We start from the raw sequence: 12,500 nt of genomic DNA, 5'->3' as shown, positions 1-12,500 counted from the left end.
AAAAAAGAGGGTTGCCCGGAGCATCCCTTACACTTTCGCTGTACTGTAACGTGGCGTAACCTGGGAAGCCTCAAGAGTTAGCTGGAAGCATGGAGGGTCTCTTTTCTGGGCCCCGCACGCTAATGTGGTCCGCTCTACTGCTCGCTGTAGCTGCACAACTATTTTTCCTACTGCTACCTGGAGCCACAGCGCTGCCGCCAGTTATCAGAATCGGTAAGTACTGCAGTCTTAGAGCCATAACTAGCTACACTTATCCTTTAATTTGCAATGATGATCCTGACATCTCCTTTGGGACCGGCACTTCAATCAGCCTTTTTTTAACTATTAGTTTTTTTCTGCCCTTGACCGGTGTCCCTCCTACATATAAGCTAAATACAGTTAAAGAGCTGTAAATATTAACTGCGCATTATTATTACATGCAAAACTAAATAGAAATCTAAAATAGTAGAAAAAAACAGACTATACTAATACCGAGAGAAGTAAAGAATGGAAATAACAATACACACCACCATAAAAGCACAGTATTCTTGTTATGATTCTGTCACTTTGCATTATTCAAATGTATGCACATATTTGAGGATTCGTGATGAAAAAAAATATCAATACATTGTTTTACTAAAATACTTCGATCATTTCATCATTTCCAATAAACGTCATGTTATCAAGGTAGTGTCTTAATAATAATAAAAAAAATACTATGATAAGTCTGCTGATACACACACACACACACACACACACACACACACACACACAGGCACGAATGTTCACTTGTCACTGGCGTCCAAGCCATTACAAGTGTAAAGCCCGACAAGTGGCAGGGCAGTGGAGGGGCAGCGCGAGGACTGTAAGGGAGAGTGTGAACTGGGAACAGAACAATGCGTCAGTGAGGTACAGTAAAGTGACAGTACAAAAACAATACTATAAAAAAAACGTAAAATAAAAAAAAGCATGTGGAAAAAAAGATTAAAAAAAGTATGCAAAATGGATGAAGTAAAAATGGAGAGAGTTTTCAGAGCTACGAAGGGGAGGTGCCTGGCGTGTGAATATTGTACCGTGCTACCTAAAGATATTGAAAGAGGCATCACTTGATATCTTAACTCTTTCACTGTTATTTGACATAGCTTGCCTTAACCTATTCAGTTCTATAACGCGTTTCCATATTCATTCTGCTTACTACCTGGTGATTTTATACAGCTTCAAAAACTTGTGTGGGGATTAAAAGAGTGAAGACACTAGCCATTAATCTTCTGACCTCCATAGACCCTTCCTAATGTAAATAAAACCGTCTAATCATACCCAAAATTCAAGGTAAAAATGCGTCTCAGTACTGAAAGGGTTATTTACTACACAATCCTTGACATCTTTCCTTGTTCTACAACCGATTATAAATATTGTGTTGGCTTGAAATTGCAAAATCGAGTCTATTTTGATCTCCCTTCTTTACTGTACACGTTTATAAAATTCCATATATTGTTTTTATAATTACACATTGTTGCAAATGACAGTGACAGAGATCAGCAAAGATACTGTTACAAGTGATGATTACAATATACTATTCCAACTAGCATTCCAATCCTGCCTCTTGCAAGGAAACAACTCGTCAGCCAAAGCGCTCCACTCATTCACTGCTAGATGGACAGACAATACAGCGGGGAGGGGGACAAACCGCTGTCTCCATCAAGGGCAAGAGCCGCACCCTAAACCTCTTAGATGCAAAACGAGAGCGCATGTCGCTACACTACCTGGGACCTGGTACTAATAATGAAAACGAAAATACTGCTACTCTACTGCTACTACTACTACTACTACTACTACTACTACTACTACTACTACTACTACTACTACTACTATCAATGGTAAAAAGAGATAACAAAAAACATGATATTAATGCCGGAATATAAAGCTCTCCCTTCGTCAGCCACATAAGTATCGTGCGAACCAAAAGGGATCTAAAATATCAATGAGAGCGCAGAAAAGGAAGGTGTGACGAGAGAAGCAACAACAAGAGGAGGATAAGAGCGAGCAGGGAGAGGAAGTGTACAAAGAAAAGATAGGGAAGTGTGATTAGGACAAAGGAAAGACAGAGGGTGGGGAAAGAAGATGAATGGCGGTGGAAGTGGTGGTGATGATATGATGATGGTGGAGGTTTTATGGTTGTCGTTGTGGTTGTGGTTGTGGTGGCTGTAGTTTCAGTGAAAATGTAGCGAGAGAGAGAGAGAGAGAGAGAGAGAGAGAGAGAGAGAGAGAGAGAGAGAGAGAGAGAGAGAGAGAGAGAGAGAGAGAGAGCACTCAGAATAAGTAAACATATAACAGAACACAATCCACTTACGAAAATATACGATTACAAGAGAAAGTAAAATTTTGAAAAGATGTGTGAATAAAAATCAAGAAAAAAAAAAAAAAATCTTAAAAGGACAAAGTGAAAGTGTGACACAAAGAACGGAAAGTGGAAGAAAGAAAAAGAGAGATAAGGTCGAGATAAAAGAGAAGAGAGAGAGAGAGAGAGAGAGAGAGAGAGAGAGAGAGAGAGAGAGAGAGAGAGAGAGAGAGAGAGAGAGAGAGAGAGAGTTGTGTGTGTGTGTGTGTGTGTGTGTGTGTGTGTGTGTGTGTGTGTGTGTGTGTGTGTGTGTGTGTGTGTGTGTGTGTGTGTGGCATCGCCCTCATTCGATCTCGTTCCATGGCTTTCCGCCAAGAGCTGCTGGAGGGTTGTTGGGGCTGTGGTGGTAGTTGAAAAGAGAGGAAGAGAAGCTGTCCTGTGGAGCTGCTTTTCCCTCTGCAGGAGAAGGAAGAGGCGGAAGAGGAAGAGGTGAAGGGAGAAGAGGAAGCGGAAAAGGAGCAGCAGGAAAGGAAAGTTTGAATTGCTCTTAATATTTTTTTACTTCTTTATCTACGTAATGTTCCCTGTGTGTCGTACATAATTAATAAAATCTCTCTCTCTCTCTCTCTCTCTCTCTCTCTCTCTCTCTCTCTCTCTCTCTCTCTCTCTCTGATAACTGAGGCATAAAGAATAGAGAATGTATCAAGACTAAAATGAATAAGCATGGTGGTTGTCTTCAAATATTAAAAAAAAATAGAGCATAAAAGGACAAAGAGAAGTTTAAAATGAGAAAAATAAAACCACAGGAAAAATTAAACAAAGGAAGAAAAACCAGGAACACAGTATACGTCAGGCAGGAAGAGAGTGAAGATGCCACTCATGCTGGAAACAACAGATCTGGCAAGTGGAAAGACGCCTTTTTCTCTTCTTTGTTTCCGGTGAATCAAGTGGAAAAAAAAAACATGGTAGCTCGCTGGCGAAATCTATTAGCAAAGAGTGGAAGGAAGATTTTGCAAAACACTCTTGGTAAGGAACTGTAATAATAAACATAGTGTTCAAGCAAAAGGTTAAACAGAAAAAAAAAAAAGTGTTAAGATTTGTAAGCACTGATTAATGGTTCGGCGCTTGTGTGATCAGCATTAAGTCAATATTGATAGTATTCCATCCCGCCAATCACTTTACGTGTTGAGACAAGAAATGATGAAACAAATTGAAAGTTTCCGTGTTGAATATTACACGCATCGCTAACCAACCTATTTTTTACGCAATCGTCCGTTGAGATTATCAATAATTTTATGAATATCGTCTTTCTAATTGGCATTCATATATTGCGAAATTTTATGTTCGTTTAAGTTGGCTAACACTACGGTGCTGCCATTACACTAAAGCAAAATAATGAGACTTGTATTATTTTCCAGGTAATCTTTTCTGGTTCGTCAATAATGCCTGTTCTTAAGGACCATCAGGAAGTTCATTAAGAAGGGAGGCTCACACGCGTCAGTTCCTGTATAAAACGTTCCTATCTGGTATATTCACCTATTCTTATCTTCTAAAGCTCCCTATTGGCTTGCCACTAATAGTATAATTACTGAGACTATTCTAGGCGTCCACCACTCTATTCGAGAACAAATACCTTCCTATCTCTGTCCCTTTTCCTTTAATCTAACTTGATCAAATTTGAACCCATTACTTCTAGAACTATCCTGACTCAGTCTCGGGGATCCTTCTTTCATATTTCTTCTTAACCTACGCCACTTTGATTAATGTAAATTAAGACAAAAACTTTAATATCTCGTACGAAAATATCTCCATTCCTTTGTATCAATTTATTTATTATTCTCCTTACTAACAGACCAATAAATATCTTATAATATGTGGGGGTGGAACTACACGTCATAGTCCGGATGAAGTCTGACTAATGCCTAATGTAATCAAAGTATTACCTACTTTCACAGCTCCCAAAGATGAGTATTACACAGTTCATTTTATTTCTGGCCTCTATGCAATATATTTATACAGAATATTCAAGTAAACTGTGAACGTCAATTTTTCATGGTGACAACAGTAATAATATGATGATTCTGGCGATAACATTGCAGGAAAAGGGGGAAGGGAAGGAGAACGAAAAGGATAAAAATGAAAAACCAAACAAGAAAGATCCTCACAAAAGATAAGGAAATGGAAAAAAGAAAAATGAAGAATGGAGAGAGAGAGAGAGAGAGAGAGAGAGAGAGAGAGAGAGAGAGAGAGAGAGAGAGAGAGAGAGCACCTTTCTACATCAGCTTCACGTCAGACTTGAGGATGGAAATACAAAAGCAAGGATGTGTTAGGAAAAGAAAAATACGTAGATCTGGAAATAAAGAAGGAGGATGGAAATACAAAAGCAAGGATGTGTTAGGAAAAGAAAAATACGTAGATCTGGAAATAAAGAAGGAAGAAGAAAAGAAATTGAGGCGATAAGGAAACACGGTAAACAAATTTATGTATGTTTGCACAGCTTATCTTCTCCTCCTCCTCCTCCTCCTCCTCCTCTTGTAACCACCCTTACCCCACTCTTTCTCCCTCTTCGTACTAATGTTCACACTTTTACTGCCCGCTCACGTCTTCCCTTAAATAAACATATTGTCCAGTAGATATCCCTTTTTCTCCCTACTTTCTCTCCCTTTACGCCACTAAAACCTCCTTTTACCCTAAATAACGCAATAAGAATACAACAAAGAGAGGAAAAGAGGAAGAAAAAGGAACGAAACAAAAAAAAAAAACGTAATTAAAACTCCAGAATATTATAAGGAAAACATCAATTAATCACACACACACACACACACACACACACACACACACACACACACACACAGTGGTTAGAGCACAAGCCAGATGACTGGGGTTCGATTCCCCGGGTGGAGATATTTGGTGTGTCTCCTTTCACGTGTAGGTGCTGTTCACCTAGCAGTCAGTAATCATTTGACCTTGTTGTGGTGTGTGTGTGTGCTTGACCTATCCCAAGATCGGAAATAATGAGCTCTGAGCTCGTTCTGTAGGGTAACGTCTGGCTGTCTCGTCAGAGACTGCAGCAGATCAAACAGTGAACACACACACACACACACACACACACACACACACACGAAGAGTCAGAATATTTCGGTGGTTCTTCTTCAACATTCTCTGGTTTAGGAACACTCAAAGATGATCAAAGTTTTCTGGCACACTCAAAATCATCTCTGTGGTTGGCAAGGAGGTGGACAACCCTGAAGTAATAACGGGAGAGGGAGAGAGGAAAGAAGAGAAGAGAGAAAAGGGATGACGGGAAAGGAAGAAGGATACAAGGGAGGGGAGCAGGTGGCGGTCCCCCAGTCAATCACAAAGAAGACATGAGGAAGAGGAGGAGGAGGAGGAACAGAAGAGGAAGGATACAGAAGGAATAAGGGAAGGAGGACATCTCGCAAGAAGAGGAAGAGAGGGAAGGAAGAATAATGAACCATGGTTAGTGTGTGTGTGTGTGTGTGTGTGTGTGTGTGTGTGTGTATTATATGCAGCATCTTTCTTGATACCAAAACGAAAAAAGAAATATGGAAGAAAGGTGAGGCAAGCAAAACAAGAAATACACTTACATAGATTAAAACAGAATAAACACTTGGAAATTCTCTCTCTCTCTCTCTCTCTCTCTCTCTCTCTCTCTCTCTCTCTCTCTCTCTCTCTCTGCTGACGTCACTCACTACTAAAAATAACGCACCTGGCTTGAGTTTAGCTGTGACATTACAGCGCCATCTTTATGAAAAATTGGTAACGGAGTAATCTATCATGACCTTCCTGTGTGATTTCTCTCAATCCGTCTTTACATATAATAAAAACAATGAAAAGAAAACTTTCGTAATATATCAATTCAGTTATTCAAATCTGCAAAAAAGAAAAAAACAAAATGGAAGCAATGTTAATACCTTGCCGCTGATGTCGCCCAGTGCCGGCCATGGAGGGAAGCAGGCAGGGATGTTATGACATTCCTGTGGCTGAGTCAACTTAGTTCCTGGTTTGTTGTCCACTAAAAAGTTAGCACTACTAACTTGTAGAGTAAACGATCTTTACACTAAGAACCATGTGTGAATAGTTATCACTAGAATTTACACTCGAACCCACCCGTTAACACTGGCCGGCAACAAGAAGGTGGCGTCACTGCGTCAGTGAGATACTACAAGGGAGCACAGACATGACGCCTCATCACATGCGCAGCTCGTGGTCGACTATCACTGCTTCGAGTCAGGAGCAAACCAGCATTGGGTTTGAAAATACCCACATCATTCTCTTCGTGTGCAGTACATGAAGCAAGGAAGAGGTGAACCATAAAACATCTGATAGATCTGCGAAAAATCTAAAGTGGATTCCATTCAAGCGGCGCAGACTCCAAGCAGTGTTGAACTGTTACTCTGCCAGATTCCACGGCTTACGAATATATTTTTGCTGAGGAGTATAGAGGATCTTTGAGGTTATCAAATCATGTATCTAATGTATATCGAAACTACTAATTTCGAAGGAATGAAGTGTTACCCAGTCATTCCTCAAGATACATTGCATCATTTGCAACTAGTCACGTAGGTGCCTTGAATGCTTCCATTCCTTAACGGGACGAACAAAAAGAAACGAAAATCAATAAAATAAGTAAACAGTTTCTCAACCACTAACTACACACACACACACACACACACACACACACACACACACACACACACACATTCCTGTTGTTTCTATTCTTTCTTTCTTCCTTTGTTTGGCTTCTTTCGCTCTTCATTCTACGCACTCTTTTCCCCGCTGCCTTCTTTCCCTTCTTACAGCCCACTGCCTTTACACAACATTCATCCCCGCTATTCTGTATTTCCTCACTCTCCCGCCACACTCCTTGCCCGGTCTTTTTTCACTTTATTCCTTTTTCACCATGTCTTCCCCTTCCATTCCTTGTTTGCAACCTTCCCTTTTACACTATCGCTCTGATATGCTGGTGACAAATTGAGAAAAATTCAAGGAGCTAGTTAGAATCATCATGACTTTCCGCCTCCTGAAGAGGCACTGCCGGTTGAGGGCGAACTGGGAACTGCCGGAATGGGAGAGGAAAGGATCAGCAATCTGGGAGGATCTGGCAGAGTGCGTAAAGAGAGGATCGGATTAGCTGGAGACCAAGGGAAGGAGCTTTAGCACAGATGAATGGCAGAGAATGGAATGATGACCTGGAAGAGATAAGGCACACAGAGAGAGAGAGAGAGAGAGAGAGAGAGAGAGAGAGAGAGAGAGAGAGAGAGAGATCGAATAGGGAATTAAAGAGCGCTCTCACTCTTACTCCCACCTCAGCCACACACACACACACACACACACACACACTCTCTCTCTCTCTCTCTCTCTCTCTCTCTCTCTCTCTCTCACTTTTTATCCACTTGCACAAATTTTCCTATCATTTTTGTACGTTACTAACATTTGTTCGTGGTTTTGATTCACGTTGCTACTTTACAATTATTCCTTCTATACTATCCGGCATGAGTAACAAATATAAAAAGGTATGAATTTCCAATGCTTAACCCCATTCAGTACTAAGACATATATTCATCTTGAGATTTCTGTATAGTTAGACCATTTTATTGACATTAGGAAGGGTCTATGGAGGTCATATGATTATAAACTTCACTATTTTAATCCCAACATAAATTTCTGAAGCTATATAAGATCACGAAATAGTACGCAGAATGAAAATGGAAACGCGTCATGATATGGAAGGAGTTAAAAGAGATAGATAGAAAGACTGCATGATAGAGTGACAGATCGATCAATGGCAAGATATAAAAATAGATAGGCCGAAAGTGGACTGACATGAATCTGCTTATGAATAAACGCAGAGAGGAAAGTTTTAATTAGTTGCTGTGGGTAAATTTGCCTGAAGATAACGTGTATGACGATAATTTGTAGAGTATTTCTGCTCCTAAGAAAATTAAAACAGACTGACGCTGTTTCTGTTCGTTACACCCTCATCAGAAACTTTCCTCTCTGACTCATCTGAATTCTTGCCATGATACTCGTAAATAGACAATCTTCCTTTCTTCGTTCTGTCAATGATGAGTGTCTATTGATTTCCACAGATACTAGTCCCGAGAATCAAAAAAGTCATACCTCACGCTCTCAAATTTCCAACACATGATCTACACTCACATTGTTATTCCGTTCAGATGAGACTATCGTTGCTCCTTCGTCCTTTTACTACTGAACTCTCAAATATTCATGCATCTATTACCCAAACAACAGCATGAGAAAAGTATCAGCATTCCTTAGAAACTAGGAAAACTTTCTCTCCTCTCCAAACTCTTCCACAACTGACGACAGTCCATAAAAATTTTACTTTTCATCCCGTGCTTAGTGTCTTTTTACAAGGAAGCCTTTGTTGGAGTGTATAAAAGTGCATAACAGGGGATCCTTGAACAAAAATGTGGAGCGGATTTGGGGAAAAAAAAAGAAAACTAGAGAGGGAACGAGAGAGAGAGAGAGAGAGAGAGAGAGAGAGAGAGAGAGAGAGAGAGAGAGAGAGAGAAAGAGAGAGAATCAATATCTATAATCTAATTCACTTAGAGAATGTGATCCCTGTTGGTCTCGCGTTTTCTTGTTTCCGGAGGGTCAGAAAACGTGGCACTCGCGAGCTTGTCATTTTTATCTCGCCCTTTTTTTCCTTTGAGTTTCAGAGAGTGGAGAGATAGGAAGGGAGGAAGGGAGGGAGAGAGGACGGGTTAGGAGGGAAGAAGGAAGTGGATGGAAGTGTGTGAGGAAAGAAGAGGAGAGATATAAGTGGGTATGAAAAGGCTGAGAGCAGAGAGGGTGGGAGAAGGAAAGAAGAGTGAGGAGAGAGGAAGAGAGGGACTTATGAGATGGAAGCTCACACACTCTAGCTGGATATAGGAAGCTTATTTTGCAATCTTATTTTCTCGTCCAGAGAGAGAGAGAGAGAGAGAGAGAGAGAGAGAGAGAGAGAGAGAGAGAGATTTTTTTCTTTCAAGTATACATCCTCCACATTTATCTCCTTTTTTCGCCAATCAGTTTATCCCATAAAGGACAAACTGGCGAAAATGTCAAATCCTCCCAAGTTGCACATTCGCCTCTCGCTCAATATGGCTTTTGGAGACACCCTAACTTTTCCTTTAGAGCTGAAATTACCTTCGTCAGGCACTGCACCAAATCAGCAGGACCAATATGATCCAATAGCTTTAAATTTCATTCACGTTCTTTTTTCACATATGTTTCATTCACTGGCTTTATTGAAGGTGGATAAGTTATCATCTGCGTCTAGGTGAAGACGCAGGAAAGGCAGAGTTCCATTTGATGAAGCGTTGAGAGAAAGGCTTGGAGATGAGGCGGGCGATGGTGTCACCTGAGACAAACAGAAACAGGTAGAGAAATTCTGAGTCTGCCAGTGAAAGGGATGAAAACTGATGATATTGGTTAATGTTTGCATTAGTAAGATGGATGTAACAGATGTGAGGATAATTCAAGTTTAATACACGAGGGAGCGAGAGGGTAAGCGGTATATAGTAAGGAAGTCCAGAAGGAAATAAACTATAGAAATAATGGAAGACGAAAGCTGGTGGACGGCGATCACCTGATGAACAAATTTAACTCTGACGGTGACTGCTTAGTCATCGTCTTCCCTACATCCACTATAAGCTTAAATTATATATATATATATATATATATATATATATATATATATATATATATATATATATATATATATATATATATATTCTTCATTCATAAATCACTATTACGATCAACCTTGGACATTCCGAACCACCATTCTTTTGGTTAGCAGCCAAATGCCTAGTATGATTGTGACACACGAGACATATACAGCTATAGAAGACATGACTCCTCCGTGTGTGTTTTAATTTACAATTAAGACGAATAGGCTCAACACAAACCACTCAATCATCGTGTTTTCAAACAAAGAAAATCAATAACTGGTCTTTCAATAAGATTATTTTTTCAGCTTTAGTATATATTCTTCCATATATTTATAAATGTTTATGTATATTAACGTTTACAATTTGTGATTCATTGCACATAGTGACAACCTGAGCAATGGTCTTTTCATTTGACACCAAGCAAGCTACAGTGAAGGGTTTGCTGCAGTGTATAGTTTTGAACGAAACTCTTGAAGGTATGTAAACGCTACGGATATGTGACTGTACGTATGCAACAGGAAAATTAAATAAATCAGATGCTGAAAAGAAAACTCCCTTTCCTTCACTCCTCCCTTCTCCGTAACCTGTCCCCCATTCTTAGCACGTCAACACATTTGAATAACTCTCCTCAGACTCCCTCCTTCTCCACTCCCTAATCCACTCTTTCTTCTCATTCTACACACACCCAGCCTCTTTTTGTCCTCCTTCACCACCACTTCCTTCTCCTCCTCCTCCTCTTCCTCTTCCTCTTCTTCCTCCTCCTCCTCCTCCTCCTCCTCCTCCTCCTCCTCCTCCTCCTCCTCCTCCTCTTCTTTTTCTCTTCCCTTTCAAGTATAGTTCACGATACGAAAAAAAAAGTGTGAAACGTAAATGAACCTTCTAGATATGTATTTACATCGCCACAGAGAGAGAGAGAGAGAGAGAGAGAGAGAGAGAGAGAGAGAGAGAGAGAGAGAGAGAGAGAGAGAGAGGATCATCTGGAAAAGCAGTTTTTAAAGGAGGAAGAAGAGGAGGAAGAGGAGGAAGAACAGTAGGGATGAGAAGAAATTGAAAGTTTGCCAGCCCATAGAATTTGTAAAGACGGAGCACTCACAACCAACACACAAAACTGGGTTGTCTCCTCATCCCACCTACATAAGGCTTCCCTGGGATATAGAGAGGAGGGATGGGGTGAGGACGGTAGGCATGGCTGGAGGAAGGGAGGCAGGGAGGGACCAGGGATGAGTGAAGAGGGAGGGTGACAGCAGGAGGGGAGGGGAGAGGGGAAACACAGGGAAGACTGAACGCGGAAGGAAACCCAGAGGAAAATGCAAAAAATGAACCGTTCGAACGATTATTATGTGAGGAGGGTTTGAGATTAATGCGTGGAATAGTAGGTTCTGCATATGTGTGTGTGTGTGTGTGTGTGTGTGTGTGTGTGTGTGTGTGTGTGTGTGTGTGTGTGTGAGTGAGAGAGAGAGAGAGAGAGAGAGAGAGAGAGAGAGAGAGAGAGAGAGAGAGAGAGAGAGAGAGAGAGAATGTTCAAAGGTTTCTTCTTCGTGTTTATGAGATTTTGCTTAAAAGGCGTTCCATTGATTCGTGTTCATAATTACATCATATATATATATATATATATATATATATATATATATATATATATATATATATATATATATATATATTTTTTTTTTTTTTTTTTTTTTTCATATTTTATTTCACTGACACTCGTACTAGTAGTAGTAGTAGTAGTAGTAGTAGTAGTAGTAGTATAGTAGTAGTTGTTGTTGTTGTTGTTGTTGTTGTTGTTGTTGTTGTTGTTGTTGCTGTTGTTGTCGTTGTTGTTGTTGTTGTTGTTGTTGTTGTTGTTATTGTTGTCGTTGTTTAGTCGTTGTTGTTGTTGTTGTTGTTGTTGTTGTTGTTGTCGTCGTTGTTTTTGTCGTTGTTGTTGTTGTTGCACCGGTAGCAGAAGCAATAGCAGTAAGAATAGGTGGAAAAGAAATATCATCAATATGAACTGTTCACTCTCTCTTTCCTGTATTAACAATGACACAACCAAAACGACGCTCCTGTCACAGCAAATAGCATGCAACACAGGTTTCAAGTAGCGTCCATATTCCACCCTTGATATCCTCCAGCATGTGTTCCTTAACAGACAAGGAAACTTACTGACTCGAGGCAAAAACACCCATTACATCACAACTCTTGGTTTATCTCCCATTTCTCATACTCCACATCCTCCATTTCCTTCCGCACCGCCACAGCCGCCACCACCAGACCGCCGCTACACCCACTCTCTTTTCCCTCACCACCTCCGCCACCGCCAGTCTGCCACCACCACCATTCATAGCCTATATATCACGCCTGACTTGTATTCTGAAATTGCGTCACCACCACCTATCTCTCTCTCTCTCTCTCTCTCTCTCTCTCTCTCTCTCTCTCTCTCTCTCTCTCTCTCTCTTATTATTATTATTATCAACGATAAGTAGGTACATTTCACTTCA

General features: G+C 40.4%; 1 protein-coding gene across 1 annotated transcript in view; it reads left to right on the top strand.

The window, feature by feature from the left end:
- Window positions 1–12,500, top strand: part of LOC123509637 (glutamate receptor ionotropic, kainate 2-like) — a 75,034-nt gene that overhangs the window by 1,664 nt on the left and 60,870 nt on the right. Inside the window, exon 2 of the mRNA XM_045264073.1 lies at window positions 1–213. This exon is cut by the window's left edge and continues 285 nt beyond it. Within this exon, the coding sequence (XP_045120008.1) occupies window positions 90–213 (124 nt within the window). The 5' untranslated portion in view covers window positions 1–89. The remainder of the gene's footprint in view (window positions 214–12,500) is intronic.

This window comes from Portunus trituberculatus, chromosome 27, assembly GCF_017591435.1.
Source record: "Portunus trituberculatus isolate SZX2019 chromosome 27, ASM1759143v1, whole genome shotgun sequence".
In the NCBI taxonomy this organism is placed as follows: domain Eukaryota; kingdom Metazoa; phylum Arthropoda; class Malacostraca; order Decapoda; family Portunidae; genus Portunus; species Portunus trituberculatus.
Note: the sequence above shows the minus strand (reverse complement) of the source record. Positions and strands in the feature narration are given on the sequence as shown.